General features: G+C 56.3%; 3 protein-coding genes across 3 annotated transcripts; 1 reads left to right on the plus strand and 2 right to left on the minus strand.

The window, feature by feature from the left end:
• Positions 1 to 205: 205 nt before the first annotated feature.
• NGA_2050100 (uncharacterized protein) lies at positions 206 to 729 on the minus strand (the record flags this gene model as incomplete). The annotated part of the gene is made up of 1 exon (XM_005855620.1): positions 206 to 729. A coding segment is annotated over one exon (524 nt), but the record flags the coding sequence as incomplete, so codon positions are not given.
• NGA_2021700 (gamma complex associated protein 3) lies at positions 728 to 1,503 on the plus strand (the record flags this gene model as incomplete). Its single annotated transcript, XM_005855618.1, has 1 exon — positions 728 to 1,503. A coding segment is annotated over one exon (776 nt), but the record flags the coding sequence as incomplete, so codon positions are not given.
• Positions 1,504 to 12,710: 11,207 nt separating this feature from the next.
• Positions 12,711 to 12,852, minus strand: NGA_2124400 (adp-ribosylation factor-like protein 2; the record flags this gene model as incomplete). Its single annotated transcript, XM_005855627.1, has 1 exon — positions 12,711 to 12,852. A coding segment is annotated over one exon (142 nt), but the record flags the coding sequence as incomplete, so codon positions are not given.
• Positions 12,853 to 15,814: the final 2,962 nt, after the last annotated feature.

The following is a 15,814-nucleotide window of genomic DNA, read 5'->3' on the forward strand; positions in this document are numbered from 1 at the left end:
ACCGCTGCCGCGGCGCGGCCCGGAGGTCTGACCCTTCGCCGACTGGCCGTGTGGGTGGAGGAACCCCTGCAGCGCCTCCGCCTCTTGGGCACCATGTGCGACAGCATGCACCACGTCCGTGGGGGCGCCTTGATCTCGGTGCTGCATCTGCACAGTCAGCAGGGCGATTCTGTCGCCCGGTCGCTCATCCACCGCATGCTTTCTCGGGTCTCGCTGCCCCTGTTTGAGATGCTCCGGCGTTGGATTCTGGAAGGGGAGCTCTCCGATGCTCATGGGGAATTTTTTGTGGTAGTGGTCGCCGATCCCCAAGGGAGGGAAAGTCGGAGGGAAAGAGCCCCCGGGCTCGGAGCCCCACATACTCAGGACAGCGACGAGTCGCTCTGGCACCATCGGTATGCCTTGCGTCCGGGTATGATTCCGCGCTTTCTCCCCGAGGCCTTGGCCCACAAGATTCTTGTGTTGGGGAAATCCATCAATTTTATGCGCCGGTGCTGCTGTGATCAGGGATGGTCTGACTCGGAACCCCGTGGGAATCCTTCTTCCTCTGCCTCCACCCTGCTCCCTACCGCGGAGGCTCGGCACGCTCGACACGCCGCGGAGCTCTACGAGTTCTCCCACGACAAGATGGACGGTCTCCAGGGAGTGGTGGACGGGGTCGCCGCGGTCGTGAACGCCCGCCTTCTCTCCCTTCTGATGAGCCCCCGCTACCAGCTGATGGCCCACCTCCGGGCGCTGAAGAAATTCATCACCCTTGCCCAGGGCGATTTCGTCACTTGTCTCTTGGATGCGGTCGGTCCTGAGTTGAGCAAGAGCGCCGACCAACTATATCGGCACGACTTGACAGGAAAATTGGAAGCTGCCTTGCGCACCAGCAACGCGCAGTACGAAGACACGGATATTTTGAACCGAGTGGGCGTCCGGCTCTTGCCTGCTTCGGGGGGAGAGGAAGGCTGGGAAGTGTTCGTGTTGGATTACCACGTGCACGCGCCCGTGTCGGCCGTCGTGCACCGAAAAGCTTTGGAGACATACGCGCGTATCTTCCAGCTCTTGTTCCGCGTCAAGCGGGTGGAATGGGCCTTGGGCACGTCCTGGAAAGAGCACATGATGGTGGGTCAACTTCCCAGAAGGGGCGGGGGTGGGAGAGAAGATGAAAGCAGAATGGCCTGCATCTTGCAACGCTGCAATCTGACACGGCGCGAGATGGTCCATTTTGTCGCCAACTTGTCCTCCTTCATGTGGTTCGAAGTTCTAGAAGCTTCTTGGACGCAGCTGGAGGCGGACATCGGGGCGGCCAGCGACCTGGACGCTGTGATCGCTGCCCATGACGCCTACCTGTTGCGGGTCACCCAGACGTCTTTCCTGTCTCCCGACAAGGCGCCTTTCCTCACGGCATTGCAAGACGTGCTTTCCTCCATCCTCGGCTTCTGTGCCCTGCACGCAGACTTGTGTCGAGAAGTTTTGAGGGCAAAGGAATTGGACAGGGCGTCGGAGAAAGCCGTGGGGAGGAGGGGCGTGGTGGGGGAAGAGAGAGCGGAGGCGGCGGGAACTGGCGTGAAAAGGGAAGGAGGGATTAAGGTAGGGCCTTACGAGGAGAGGGTCGAGATGACGACTGCCAGATTTGAGCGTGCTTGTGAGGAGTTGATCGACCTCTTGCACGCCCAGGACCGAGGGACACAAGCGGCCGTGGCAGAGGCGGACGCGGTCCGCTTCCTGGTCTTCCGCCTCGATTTCAACCTCTTTTATACCCACCAACGTCTGGCGCGAGGGAGGCGGGCGTCCTTTGATAAACCTGCTGTACCTGCCGAGGGATCGATTCCGGTGCTATGATCATGCCATGCTGGGATGGGGAGGAAGCGACGGTGTGTGTAAGAGGCGGAGTGGAAGGCACATTATATTCGTAGCGAAGCGTGATGAAGAAGCAACTATGTGTGACGAAAAGTAGAATTGATACCGAAAGAATTCCATAAGTCTGTTGTATGTTGTTGTGCACGATACATGTTTGTGCGATCGCCGGACATGGGCAGTATTTCCATGCTTTTTGGTGTCCTACTGCGAGGTAGGCACATGGCTTTTCTCTTGTTCGATTTGGGGGGCTCGCAGGAGGGCACACAAACCCACACTAAACTTTTCAGTAGCACGTTGATGCTCATCCGAAAGGATATGATATTTAACTAGAATACGAGGCTTGGCGCCCGACCAGTCGGCTTTCGTATCCTATCGTTGAGCACATGACGTTGTGCACCACGGGGTACTCGCCCTTTATAATGCAGCTTTTTTGACAAGGCATAGTCAGACGTAGGGCCGTGAATTGGAGTCCTTGGGTATAGCTGCGCTAGGTTGGGCAAGGCAGTGTACATGCCCCGGAAGGCACGCGAGGCGGCGAACTAGACTACCCGGATGTCTCCCACCTCCAAGCCGGGCAGATGCGGGAACGGATCATTGCATTGAACGCACCTCTTCACGGGTGGTGGTAGCTACGTTCTCCTGTATTTACGGACAAGAATTCCTGAGTGTTAGCGTGGATCTCGAGGGCGGGCTGGGCGTGAAATTGGACGTGAGGTGGTTACGTTGAGCTGAGACCGTGCTCCTGCTCCCTGGGGTCGTCTCCATCTCGCGCTGATTACTTTGGTTCACTCCGTTCTCTTTGCACTCCTCACACACATAGGGCATTTGAAGCATGCAGAGCTCCCTGATGGCCTGCGGTCGGTTGGGTACCTCTCGACTTCAGGTCACAGCACCAGCAACCCATCACCTTTGGTACAGGTGCCTCTCTGCCCCTCCGCAAAAGCCCCCTCCTCCCCCATCACCAGAGGAACTAGAGAAAATGGTCAGCGCTTCCGAAAGCCACGTGAAGGAGATTCGCGCGGGGACTATGAAGAAAGTTCAGCCTTATCTCGTCGCGGACGTGCCTGATTTGCCGACTTACCTGCCGCAGAAGGAAGAAGAGATGGCTGTGTTGAACGAGCAACCCGCAAACCAGCGGGCTCGCAAAGTTACCATCCGTCAGAAGGCGCAAACGGCCATGCAATCAGCAGCAAACAAGAGCTACCCTTGGTACATCTCTTGGGGTTCCCAGGAACGTTGGTCTAACCCCTTGATGGGTTGGACGTCGACTGCTGATCCCCTGAGCAATCAACAGCTGGCTTTCGACACGGCAGAGGAAGCGGCTCGTTTCGCTAAGCGTCAAGGCTGGGCGGTCTCAATTGAGCCTCCAATTTCTCGGGAACAAGTCTTGGGGACCAAGAAGTACGCCTTCAATTTTTTGGCGGAGGATGTGGAGAACAAATTGAAGCGAGAGGGCACCAAAACAAAGCAGTTCACAAACCCTGGCTACACGGCTTCGAATTGGTTTCAACCGCTCAAGTATCACGGTGACGGAGAATGCGAGCAGCACGGCCCGCCACGGGAGGGAGCGAAGAAGAAATAGGTCGAGTGACGCGCCCGGGGAGAAATTGATGGGAGGTGATAATATAGTGGCGACTCAGGAGGGTCTGAGGGGGAGGACGCGGCTCGCGTGGGACGAGAAAGGGTGCGTGTTCATTGATGGGAATTGTCGTCGATGTTCTTGCGTGAAGTATGTGTCTGGTTGGTGGAAACATGAGGTGGACTGGACGGGAGAAGCCGCCACCGGGGCGAGACGCCTAGGTAGCCTGATGTTGGGAGGGAAACTGGCGTTCACCTCGCACTGGTGCGGGATTACCTGGATTGAAGCGTTGAAAGTGGTGCCAATGTCTTGTACAACGGAGGCCCGAGGCCAACTATTGCGGCCATTCCGCCTGGTGCTTGTCTACCGCGAAGACACTCACGCGTGAGAGGCGTGGCTCACCGATTGTCAATCATGAATTTATGTCCATTGTCTGCACGACCGTGCTCTCAGTCTTGGCTGTTGCATTCTTCTTTGTCAATATATTACTTGGAAGCATTGTCTCGCGAACTTCTCTCGCCACACCAATAAACACATGTCCGTCTTGGTCCTCTCTCGCTCCTCCCTTTACCTTACTGCACACACTGCCAGGGCTCTGTTCTCACTCACTTCAGAAATATGTCCTATTACTCGTACAGGCCGTGCTCCTTGCCTCTCCCTATTGCACATGCACGGCCGCCAATGGTTCCCGCGCGTCCCTCCCTCCCTCCCTCCCTCCCTCATGCCCCCTGCCTTCCTCCTGTTGGGTGACTGTTTTGTCAACGTATATGGACACGAGTTTCAATTGCGCCGGTCGAAGCTGGGGATGGAGAAGAGGGAAGAGGTCGTCGCCCAGGACCGGGTGCAGGGCCGCTAGGAAGGAGACGGTCGCCATGCGCATGACGATGTCGGGGTCGTTCAGGTGGTGGACGAGGACGGGGAGGAGGGCAGGGAGGGTAGAGGAGATGGGGCCTGGCGTGGATGGCAGGCGAGCGAGGAGCTTGGGCAACGTCCGGAGGGCCAAGAGGAGATGCGGGCGGGGAAGGGGGTGGGGGGTTGCCGGTGTGAGAAGGGCGGAAAGGGAACGGTAGAGGTGGCCAGGGTCGGGGAGCAGGAGGAAGAGGTAGGTCAAGACTTTCTCCGCGTGCTGGAAGAGTTCGAGGGAGGACGTGGAGGCGCAGGCCAGGAGGGAGGGAAGGAGGGAGGGCAGGTAGGGAAGGAAGGAGCGGGCTTTGGGGGGGTCGGAGCGGGCGACGCGCAGGAGGTGGCGGAGGCCACGCAGGGAAAGGTAGACGGGCGTGGGAAAGGCTTTGCTGCCTTGGGCTGGTTTTACGACCGTGCCCCATACGTCCATATCCAGGCTCCCAAGGCCGCGCTCGCCCGCCCCCTGCAGCAAGGGGCAGGTGTCGGTGGTGAGCGGGGCGGCGGCCCCGGGTACCTGCTGCAATCCGGTCATGAAGGCCGTCATGGTTGCCTGGAAGTACCGATCCCACATGTCCGGCCCGCCTTCGCCCATGAGGGCCATCAGCTCCTCCAAGGCTTGGCCTTTCCCGCCTGGCGGGGCCAGCTCGTCCACCAGCGTTCGCAATGCCCAGGCTGCACGGACGTCGCTCTCCTCCGCCTTTTCGCTCCGGACGTGCCGGGCCCTGTCCCGGCTCACGCCCGGCGCCTGAGGACGCGCTTTCTTCTTACTCTCTACCCGCCCGCCCGCTTCGCTTCCCGGGGGGAATGTCGGAGCATTTTCGAAAGGTGCCAGGCCGTAGTTCCCTTCAGGCTGGGTTTCGACGTTTTCTTTGGCAGCATTCGCGCCATCTTCGCCGTTCACCGAGTCCGGCAACCGGCTGCGGGGTGGGTGCGGGGGCGCCGAGGCAGGGTGTGGGCTGCTACTGACGCTACCGGTGGCGGCGACTCCCGTCGTGGAGGAGGGAGAGCGCCGCCCAGGGTGGGGTGGGGCGTGCGCGGGCTCGGCCCGTCCACGAGAAGGGTGTGTCTGCGCGAGGTCAGGGACCGCGTCCCAGCCGGTGACCTCCCCTGGCGTCGTTTCGGTCTGTGGCGCCTTGGGAGGGGGTTCCTGCCGCGTCCCGTGCTGGTGTTGCTGCGGTTGCTGTCGGTTTGGATGCAGTTGCTGCTGCTGCTGTTGCAGGACCCGTCGCACCGCCATTTGAGGCTCGGCGGGCAGATTTCCCAGATGCTCCATGAAAGCCCCGTGCTGCGTTTTCCAGAGAGCGACAAGACAGGAGGACGCGGCTCGTTCCACCGCCGGGAGGGGGCGAGGATGGGCCAGTATCAGGGTCGAGAGTTTGTTCATAAGACTCCGCAGGGCAGGGCCGTGGGCGAAAAACGAGGCGGCCGCAGGCACAAGGGTCTCCAGCAGCTCCAAGCCAACGGCTTTGGCGCGCTCGGCCGGTTGGTCGTGGCAGGTCCGCGCTAAGGACGCAGCCAGGAGGGAGGGCTCGAGCACGGCTTGGCACCGGCGGATGATGGTGTGCGTCAAGGTCCGGACTTGCTCCTTAGGGTCCCCGGTCTTGTGGAGGACGCGGGCGAGGAAGGGGTCCAGGGCGGGCGGGACGGCTTCGGCCAGGAAGGCGGGGCTGGGGATGAGGAGGAACTCGGCAGCGACCTCCAAGGCGGCGTGGGCCACGCGCTGGTTAGCATCCTGGAGCCGGTGGGTGACCAGGGTGAAAAAGCGGACGAGGAGGGCCGTCTCGGGCGGGTCGAGGATCAGGGCGGGGAAGGAGGAGGAGGAGGAAGAGGAGGAGGAAGAATCCGAAACAGGGAAATTGGGCTCGGTCAGGAGGTGGAGTTTGGCTGCGGCGTCCTCCAGACCTCGAGCCCGCAGGTTCCAGACGGTGGAGTCTGCGTCTTGAAGGATCTCCTCCCACGTCCGGGTATTGGAGCCTGTCCCCCCCCCGGATGCCTTGAGAGAGCCGGTGCCTGTCTCCGCGGGCTTGTTGGCCGGAACATGGGCTGGGGTTTTCCCCTCTGTCCGGACGGAGGCCTGCGGGCCAGTGGGACGCACTACCCGCAAAGGGCCCGTGATACTGAGGCGACGGCCGGGGGCGGGGCGGGTCGCTTCCTCCGAGGGTGCCGACGCCGAAAGGGAGGAAGATCTTGGACCCTCCGGAGCTTCCAGGCCGGTGGGTACCGGGGGAGGACCACCAGGGGCTGGATGCGAAGGGGCCTTGGGAGGCTTGGGACCGTTCCCCCGCTGATGGGGCGGTCCTGACGGAGGAACCGCGCCACTGCGTCCGCCTCTCTTGGGCCCTCCCAACGCTGCCGTCTTTTCCCCTCCGCCCCCCATGCCTGTGGAGCCTGCAAGCCCCGAAGCCGAGGGCCCGGGGGGCTGGGCCTTGGCCGGAGCAACGACTCGAAGCGCCCCACCTCCCGACAGACTCTGTCTGCGCGGCCCTCGATGAAAAACGGTGCCCCCGACGGTCGGCGCCGAAGTTGTGGTGGAATGGGCCTCCAAGACGGTCGTGGAGGCCGTGGGATGGCTGGAGATGGTCTCCCCGGCCCGGGAAAGGCCTGGACCGGCGGGGTCCTGTTCTGCAAGAGCAGCAGGCGTCGCCGCAAGCTCGCTGGAGGAGTACTGGCTGACGACGGTGTAGCGCGTGGTAGGCACCAAGGCGGCCACGGAGGCGGACGTCGCCAGGTGCTGCTCTTTCCGCACGGCTTTCTGCCGGTTCGGGTCCAAGCTTTCCAAAACCTCGTCCGCTTCCCCTGGAAATTTTCGACGGAAAGCCCAGAAACATTGCCTGGCAGCCGCACGTACAGGTTCCTTCTTATCCGCCACGGCAGCCTTGAGCATCACCCCCACCGCGTCCACCGCCCTGTCGAAGGAGACGGCGTCCCAATGCCAGAGAGCCAGCGTGATCGCCGCGACGCACCGAAGCCGCTCCGTGTCGTTCTTGGAGGTCGTTCCCTCGAGCAAAATGGGGAGCAAGCGGGGAAAGCCCTGGCGTGTGCAAGACACGAGGCACCGGAGGCATTGATCCGCCGAGAGAGCCATGACGGAGATGTTGACTTGGGTCGTCTTGAGCACAGCCGGGGCCCACAGGTCGGCCAGGGGCAGCATGTCGTCCCCCAAGACCTGTGCGAGAATGGCCACGGTCAAACAGCCTTCCCTGGAAAGCGTGGAGCGGAGGCTGAGGATCTGCTGGGTGAGGAGCTGTTGGATGGCGCGGAGCCCGGGCACGAAGGTTGGGAGCCGCCCGCCCCCCCCCACGGCCAGGCCTTGGACCCGGTGCAATGCCGCCGTGCGTACTTGCCAGTCATCTTCCGAAGCAGTCAGGCCCACGGCGATGCTCTGCATTTCCTGAGCCAGCTCCTTGTCGGAGCGGACGGCGACGGGAACGACCTCGCTGGGCGCGTCAACGTGCTCCGAGACCTTGCACTCCTTCTCCCCCACGAGGCCGGGACCCCGGGGGGGGGGGGGGGGATGGCTCCGACAGATCGGGAGACCGGTGCTTGTGACAGGTCGACGGGGACCATGGACGAAGCCGACGGCGGGAGGAGTTCCACCGACGGCATATCGCTGGGCAGGAACTCGTCGTCGCTGCTGCTGCTGCTGCTGTCTGCAGCGCCCTCCTCTTTCCTTCCCCCACCTCTGTTAACATTTGCTGCAGCTGCTTGAGGTGAGGCCCTTTCAAACCCACCTTCTTCAACTCCGCCAAGACCTCGGGCTCCCCGCCCTCCCTCCCTTGCTCTCTTGTCCCCGTTACCACCTGCTCCAGCCCCTGCCGGGCGTGAGAGCGCACTTGAGCGTTGGTATCGGCCACCAAAGCAACCAGGATCTCGAGTAGCAGCTGGCGTTCCTCTTTACTGAATTCGGAAAGCAGGGGGAGCACGAATTCGACCAAAAAGCTGGCCATTTCTTGACGCAACCGGGGGTTGCGATGTCCCACCGTGGGTCGAAGACCTTTAAGGACAGATGACGATCCCTCGCCCACTTTCTCCATGAACAATGCCAGCACTTCTCGGGCTCGACTGCGCACTGAGGGGCGGGAATCGCCCAGCACTTCAGCAACTGCGGTGGACAGTTCCGTGGCGTACGGCGTGAGTTCGTAATACGTGAGTTGAGGGGTCAGGGCGACCAGGCATTCCAATGCTTGCAAACGCACTTGCGAGTTATCGCACCGCAGGCCCCCCTCGATCTGTCCAAGCACGCTCTCTTGCCAGTCATCCGGCAGAAACCAGGCCTCATGCTGCAACGTAGATTTTAGGAACGAGAGCTCGGCTAGACAGGTTTTGGGGCTCTGTTGTTGCTGGTACTGGTCCAGAACACGGTCTAGCGAAGCCATGGACAAGAATTTTGCAACAGCACCACTGGATGGGGAGCTTGGAGCTTCCACGACGGCCGAGTGGTCCAAGGCATCCTCCAATTTGGTGGCCAGGCTGTCGTCCATGGGAAAGCCCTAGTAGAGCGTTTCGAGGGGAGGACGTCAGAGAGAGGGAAGGGTTACGTCTCAAAATGCAAAGACAGATACACTAATCATACAGCAGCATCCACTTTCCGTGTATAAGCCCCGGCGATGACAATTTTGTGCGTCTGGAGGTGCTTCACCCTCAGCTTTTCATTCCGCCAGACGAGGCGGGAACTCGGTGATGTAACCTGTGGAAGCGACCAGGTTGCCAAAACCCTGATCCTGATGTGCACCCATCCACGACAAGAATCTATTTAAACTTCCTATCGAAATGCTTCCATACTTATCGAAATTTCGCTTGGAAACCTCGAAAAAGGGAAGCATAGATGTATGTTTTTTGCGACGCGTAGGCGAGGCGCGATGGGCCTCGGAGACCCTCGCCGACGGGAACAGAGACATCCTCCAAGTTTTTACAACCCTGCCTTCAAAATCTTATCTCGAGCACAGGTAGCATTGGATTGTAATCGCCTTACATCCCACGCCACGGTCGCACCGTAAGATGAGGACGTGGTGGTCATGATTTTTGACTATGATCGGAGGGCCCTTCGCCTTGGTTTTGCCGGGTATGGTGGGCGAGCGGCTTGCCAACACGTTCTCTCAACAGAAAGGGGGACTGCCACCTGAGCTCTAACTCGCTTCGAGGGCATATATAACGGCCTGATTACCAACACAGTGACTTATTTGAAAGGAAGTGGTGCTCTGCCACGAAGGATCTTCGGGAGATGGAAAAAGGTAGTGATGGCGTCTTAGACCAGGTGAGAGGTTCAGGAGAAAGGTGCTATCCAGCCTGATGGAGCGCAACTTAGAGATTTTCGCCCGTCTAATACTATTAAAATGTAGGTATGTTCATACTTTTTGATGGTGCATGGTCGGCTTTTCGCCACTCAAGCACACGCTTCATACATAAGGGTTTCCCTTTTCCCCGCCTCTGAGCCCAAAACTTCTCCGACACTCTGCGCCGCAGTCTCCCCCACTGTGAAAACCCGCCGTGGAAAACGTGTGACCAGACGATACGTCATATGTAAGCGGTCATGATCACTACTGACTGATGTGGCTTCAACGAACCGAAAAACATCCTGAAACGGTTGAGATCTCAAAAATCTGCGGGAAATCATCGACCCATCCGGCTTCCGCACCACCAGAGCGATCCAATCGCCGTTCCCTTCATCCGGTTCGGGTGCCAACTTTGATAATTGTGCGGCTATCATGCTCTTTCGTCTCTCTTCCTCTTTTGCCCCACTGTTCACCGACGGCTCCTCCATGCCCGCTTCCTGCCCACGGCTCTCGCACGATTGGGACACGCGCGGTGGAGGTCCTCCGCCGCCTACAACTTGCCCCTTAACGCCACCCGCATCCGTTGACAACCTCTTCTCCACCCTTTCCCTCTCCGTCTGCTCCTCTGGCACCTCCACGTCCACAGTCAAATCCGTGTCAATCACCGTCACCGCTTGAGTGGGCTCCAATCCTATCACCCGCAGATCGAAACACCTCCCTCGGTACCACACTTGAAGCACGTCTCCCTCTGACAGCGTCGCGTGGTTCTGTAAATTCATCTCTAGCATGCCTTTGAGCTCTGGGACGTGCCAGAGGTTGCCTGTCCGGGGCTGGACCTTGGCGTAGGTGCCTTTCTCGAGGCGGACATATTTTACTCGGACCTTCCATCCCGAGCCCCACGCCGAGGACGCTCTCGAATCCCCCTCTTCGCCGCCAGGACCTTCCATTCTTTTTTCCATGCCCCGACTTCCGGCCTCTCTTGTCTCCTCCGGCTCCGCCTCGAGGCTCTTTCGGACTTTTAAAGGCAAGCCGATGCGACCGTCTTCGGCCGAGAATTCCAAGACGCCTGCGTGCGTCACGCGCGCCCCCGCAGGTAGTTGTTTGCTTTTGTTGCCTTCGGCAGGTAGAAGACTTAATTGGAACAGCATGGGTCCCAGCGCCAGGGCATCCTGTTGAGTCAATGTTTCCAGCGCGCTTGGTGGTAGGATGATCTTATCCCCCTCCCCTGAAACCTTATACGGCCACAAATCACACGAGTACGTTATCCCTGCCGTCAGTCTCTTTTCTTCTTCTGCAGCCAGCCGATCTTGTTCTATTCTGTCCAGCTGTGCCTGTCGCCGTTTTTCGACGGCATCCTGGATGAGCTGATGCTGACGCTTGGCCTCCTCTTGAGCCTTGCGCTCCCTGTATCGACAGGTCCAAAGGATGAGCTCTCCAAAATGCGTAAAGGCTTATCAATCGCAAAAGAATGCTTTAAGTGCATATCATCTACCTCATACAAAGTTTATGCTTCTTTTTCCCGTGAGTGTTGCAAAAAAAGGACTAAAGACCAACCCTCGTATCGGTACTCACCGCTCAGCCTTCCGCAAGGCCTCTGCTCGTCGTTTTTCCTGCTCTTTTTTGAGCTTGGAGACGCTGCGGTCGAAATCCATTTAAATCTCCCCCTAGAATTTCTCACTGAGGCTCTCTGATCAGTGTGTGGCGCAACATTTTGTTCAAGTAAATGGGAAGAGAAGTAGCTAACGGCTGAACTCGACACGCGCCTGAGATCTCCACAGTCCAATAAATTTTGTGAACGGGCGGGCCATCGTAACTGAAGTGTCCATATGTACAAGTTTCTTATGCATGCGTTTGCAGCATGCGCACACGTGTGCTTCTCCAATGAGTGAACTAGCGCATTTTTCAAGAATGGTGTGGTTCCAACCCCAACGAACATCAATTGCGTCATCGACATGACTTTGTTCGCCTACCACGCCTCGATGATGAGCATTTCGTAAAACGAAAAGGCGACGCCATGTCTCGAACCCAAAAAAATACGTTAGGAAGACGGTGCAAGTTCTTGAGCATCATCGTGCAATGTATAGTTTCAAATAGCTTGTTGTTTGTTCCACGGTGATCATACATGGCTGCTCTGCATCAGCCCCCCGCTGAAAACTCTGATTTTAGTTTTCAAACTATTGCCTCATTGAACGTCCGATCATCCCATTCACGATGACACGAAGCTTGTATAAAGATGGTGACGACACGTAGACTTGCGAAGCACATGCATTTGAATCATAGTAACATTTTTACTCTCGAGCCTGATCCACCTGCCTATTCCACCCTATCTGTTCAGTCTTTGCAATTAGCCATGGGTTTGCTTTCTATACTCAAGGTACGTGGAGGCTTGATGGATATTGCAGCGACAGTCGTTATATAAATGGAATTATTTGTGTGGGAAACGCGGCTTCTCATATTACGTACTTTCTGGCTCTTTCAATCTTCTTTCCGTTCTCGCCATTCCCGCTTTTGGATGCCTGAATCGCGTTATAACGTGTGCAGAAAGTCAAGCGAAAAGAGAAAGAGATGCGTCTCCTGATTCTTGGGCTAGATAATGCCGGTAAAACGACAATTTTGAAGGTAAGAATAGTGAATACACATCAAACGGCGCAACAGGATGAATGAAACAATATGGATACATGATGTCAGAAAAATGGGGTCATCGGGCCACTTTGAATAGTGGTCTTATGAAGACATGGTGACGTTGTGCATGGTACAATTGTTGGATACCGATATGGGATAGAATGGCATCCTTTGGATGTTGAAAGGCGAGGTAGAAAAGGTGAAAAATTCATGTCTTTCGAGCATGTTAAATACGGTGAGCTTTGAGTGGATTATGGAAGAAGGCAATAGGGTGTAAGATGGGCAAGACCATTAAAGTTCATAGAATATTCTCTTCCCTGGTCTACTTTTTCCTCGAAGAAATTCAACGGCGAGGAAATAAGCACCATTGAGCCCACCCTCGGCTTCAACATCAAGACCCTCGAATATCAAGGATACCTTTTGAACGTGTGGGACGTAGGGGGGCAGCAGACGATCCGTTCCTACTGGCGGAACTACTTTGAAGCGACGGACGGTTTGATATGGGTCGTGGATAGCGCAGACCGGCGACGGCTAGAAGTGTGCAGACAGGAACTTCATGCGTTGCTCCAGCAGGAAAAGCTGGCGGGGGCCTCCTTGTTGGTATTTGCGAACAAACAGGACTTACAAGGAGCACTTCCCCCCGGCGAGATCGCACTGACATTGGGATTGGAGGACGAGGCGTTTGCGAAAGGACGGCATTGGACGATCGTAGGCTGCAGTGCGATGACGGGCGACGGGCTCGAGCACGGAGTTGGATGGATGGTCAGGGACATTGCCAGCCGGATATTCATGTTAAATTAAGTGACAGGAAATGTGTGAAGAAAATGACCTGTACAGCATGTCCAACCGGGCAAGAAACAAAGCATAGACTCGCCATGTAAAGCATCTATGCGGAAGTTGATTTTCAGTATCGTTTTCCTGGAATTTCCGGTACCTGGCCCCATAATTCTTTACCTCGCGTAAATTCTCGCACCAAATACTGCTCATAAGGCTAAGGCCTACGTCGGTCGGCATTCCTTTTCTAGCTCGTACTCGGCGTCTCTTTCCGGTCCTCTGGCATGCGCCAGATGAATATTCCTCCCTCTTCCCCGACGGACACGATGCGACGTTCATCGGGACTGACTTTGACGTCCTGAATGGGTCCGCTGTGGCCATGCCCTACACTCAGCACCACCCCTTCTACGTACGCCCATACTTTCACGAGGTTGTCTGCCCCGCCCGAGACAAACATTTCACCGCCTACCACGACGTCCAAGGCTCGCACAGCATTTTCCCCGCCTTTTAACACGCGAATCAGCGATCCGTCGTAAGCGTCATAGTATGTGATGTGGTGATTGCTTCCACACGTCAAAAGCTGGGAACCGTCGGGATGAAAGAGGGCAGCTTCATATAGCGCAGGTTCCATGACGGCTAGCAGTCGAGTGTGGGCTTGAAGATCCCAGACTATGCAGGAACCATCGGCGGACGCACTCACGCACCTTTCATTATCTTCAGTAACACACAAAGATGTCACAGCCGCCCGGTGCTCTTTGGCGGAAAAGACCATGGACTGCCATGCCGAGGCAACGTGCCACAGGCGAATCCTCCCATCCTCCCCTCCCGTCAAAAGTCTCCAAGGGGGGGAGCTCTCTTTTGCGTCGTGGCAAACGGCCAATGCCGTTACGGCACCCTCTGTGTGGGCGTTGCTTATCACAAATTTAAGCTTCCCACTTTCTGGTAGAAAGCCGCGGACCTTGCCATCACTCCAGCCGCTTATAATCGTATTGCCCGTGGGCGTGATCGTCACAGCTTTGGCCTCCAAATTAGGAACCTGTATTCGGAGTAATTCCTGGCGCAATGCCACATTCCAGACACGGACATCATTCAGTGAACATGTTATAATTAGATCAGAGCAGTGCGCTGGAAAGACCAACCCATTTATAGGTGCGTAGTGGCAGGTGCCACGCAGTCCCGGCACAAATTTTTGAAAGTTGAGGTAGTATCGATTTGATTGATCTGTCGCCGCTAAGAATCCCATGCTGTCCGGTGCAATGGCCAAAGATGTGACAGAGCCGAGAAGGCTAGTCGCTTTACCAGCGACGAATTTGAGGGTTGTGGGTAACACCACGGCAACTTTTCCGTCTCCGGCACCCACGAGCAAATTATTGTTGCCCGTCATGATGTTTGTGAAGCACGCTAGGCTTCGAATCCCTTTGTGAAATTTTATTGTGGAGACAGCGTCCAAAATTGGCCGGATCTTATCGGGTTCATTATTGGAGCGTGGCATGGGGTCACGATCGATGCGGACACGAACTAAGTCTCCGGTGTGGGTACCGCAATAGCAGATTTCGTCGTTGGGGGCTATGGATAAGGTGGTATAAACTCGACGTAGGCTACCCGTGGCTGTTTCCATGTAATGCATCTTGAGGGCCGGCGCATCGACTTGCCACACACGCAAGGAATAGTATCCCCCCGTTACGAAACGATCATTCCGACCATGCAGCCACCGTAGGCAAAGTGTTCCTTTCTCAGTAATTCTATCACCACATACAATTCGTGATGAATTGCGCAAGGAAGGCTTTGCGCCGGTGGTGAATGAGGTATGGGTTTCTTCGTCGTGGTTGGATGACTGTGATCGTAAGTCCCAAACTATCACGGTGTTGTCGTCTTGGCCGCCTGCACTTGCCAAAAAGTTTCCGTCGTGAGAAAAGTCAAGACTCTGAACTTTGCCAATGTGCTGGTTGAGGCGGTAAATTATCAAGCGGTCCATCTGAAAATGATTTTTTGTTACAGAATTGGATGTAGCTGAAGTATTATCTGCCAGGCTTTTTGCTGTGTCCAGGTCCCAGATACATATGTCTGTTTTGCTGCTCGGTGTTATTCCCTCGTGACCTGTCGCTAAGCGCGAGCCATCCCTCGATATTGCTAAAGCACTGACTGAAATTCCTGTATGCCCTTGCAAGAAACATTGATGCTCAGTTGCTAAATTTTGGACGATGACCATTGAGCCCAAGGGATAGGCAATATAATTGCCATCCGGTGTATATTGAAGGCCATCAGAGACACGACCATTGAATCCAAGCATGCCCTCTAAGGCCAAGTCCTTATCTTTTGTACCAGAAAGTGATGAAAAGTCAGTAGTCGAAGCAATTGATGCCATTGTCACCTATATGGATGTGAGGATGATTAAAGGGTCAAACAGTGACGGCATAGTTTACAAAAATAAATGTTACAATGCCATCAGACGTAGCTTATATGCATGTACTTAACTTCTCATAACCACGGCTTTTGGCCAAAATGGCATTTAGCTTCGAGCGAGCCGTTACTACCGACCGTTGAGCCCTCACTTTGATTAAAGCTCGTTTGCTTTGTCTACATTTCCAGTGATAGAATTTTTTCCAAAAGCGTCAAGTCAAAGATGACCGTAGATAAGAATAATCTTTCAATAAGCGCGGAGTATCATAAAGGTAGTAGGCATGGTGCCATTCTGTGCTCATTTCCTAGTGCTCCGCATTGTGACGTACGTCCTTCAGGTCTTTTTCTTTTTGAATCTTCTCCGTCAGCCGCTTCTTCCCTCTGGACCACCATTTTTACTAGTGGGTCAATACCTAGG

Source organism: Nannochloropsis gaditana (genome assembly GCF_000240725.1).
Source record: "Nannochloropsis gaditana CCMP526 unplaced genomic scaffold scaffold152, whole genome shotgun sequence".
Taxonomy (NCBI): domain Eukaryota; class Eustigmatophyceae; order Eustigmatales; family Monodopsidaceae; genus Microchloropsis; species Microchloropsis gaditana.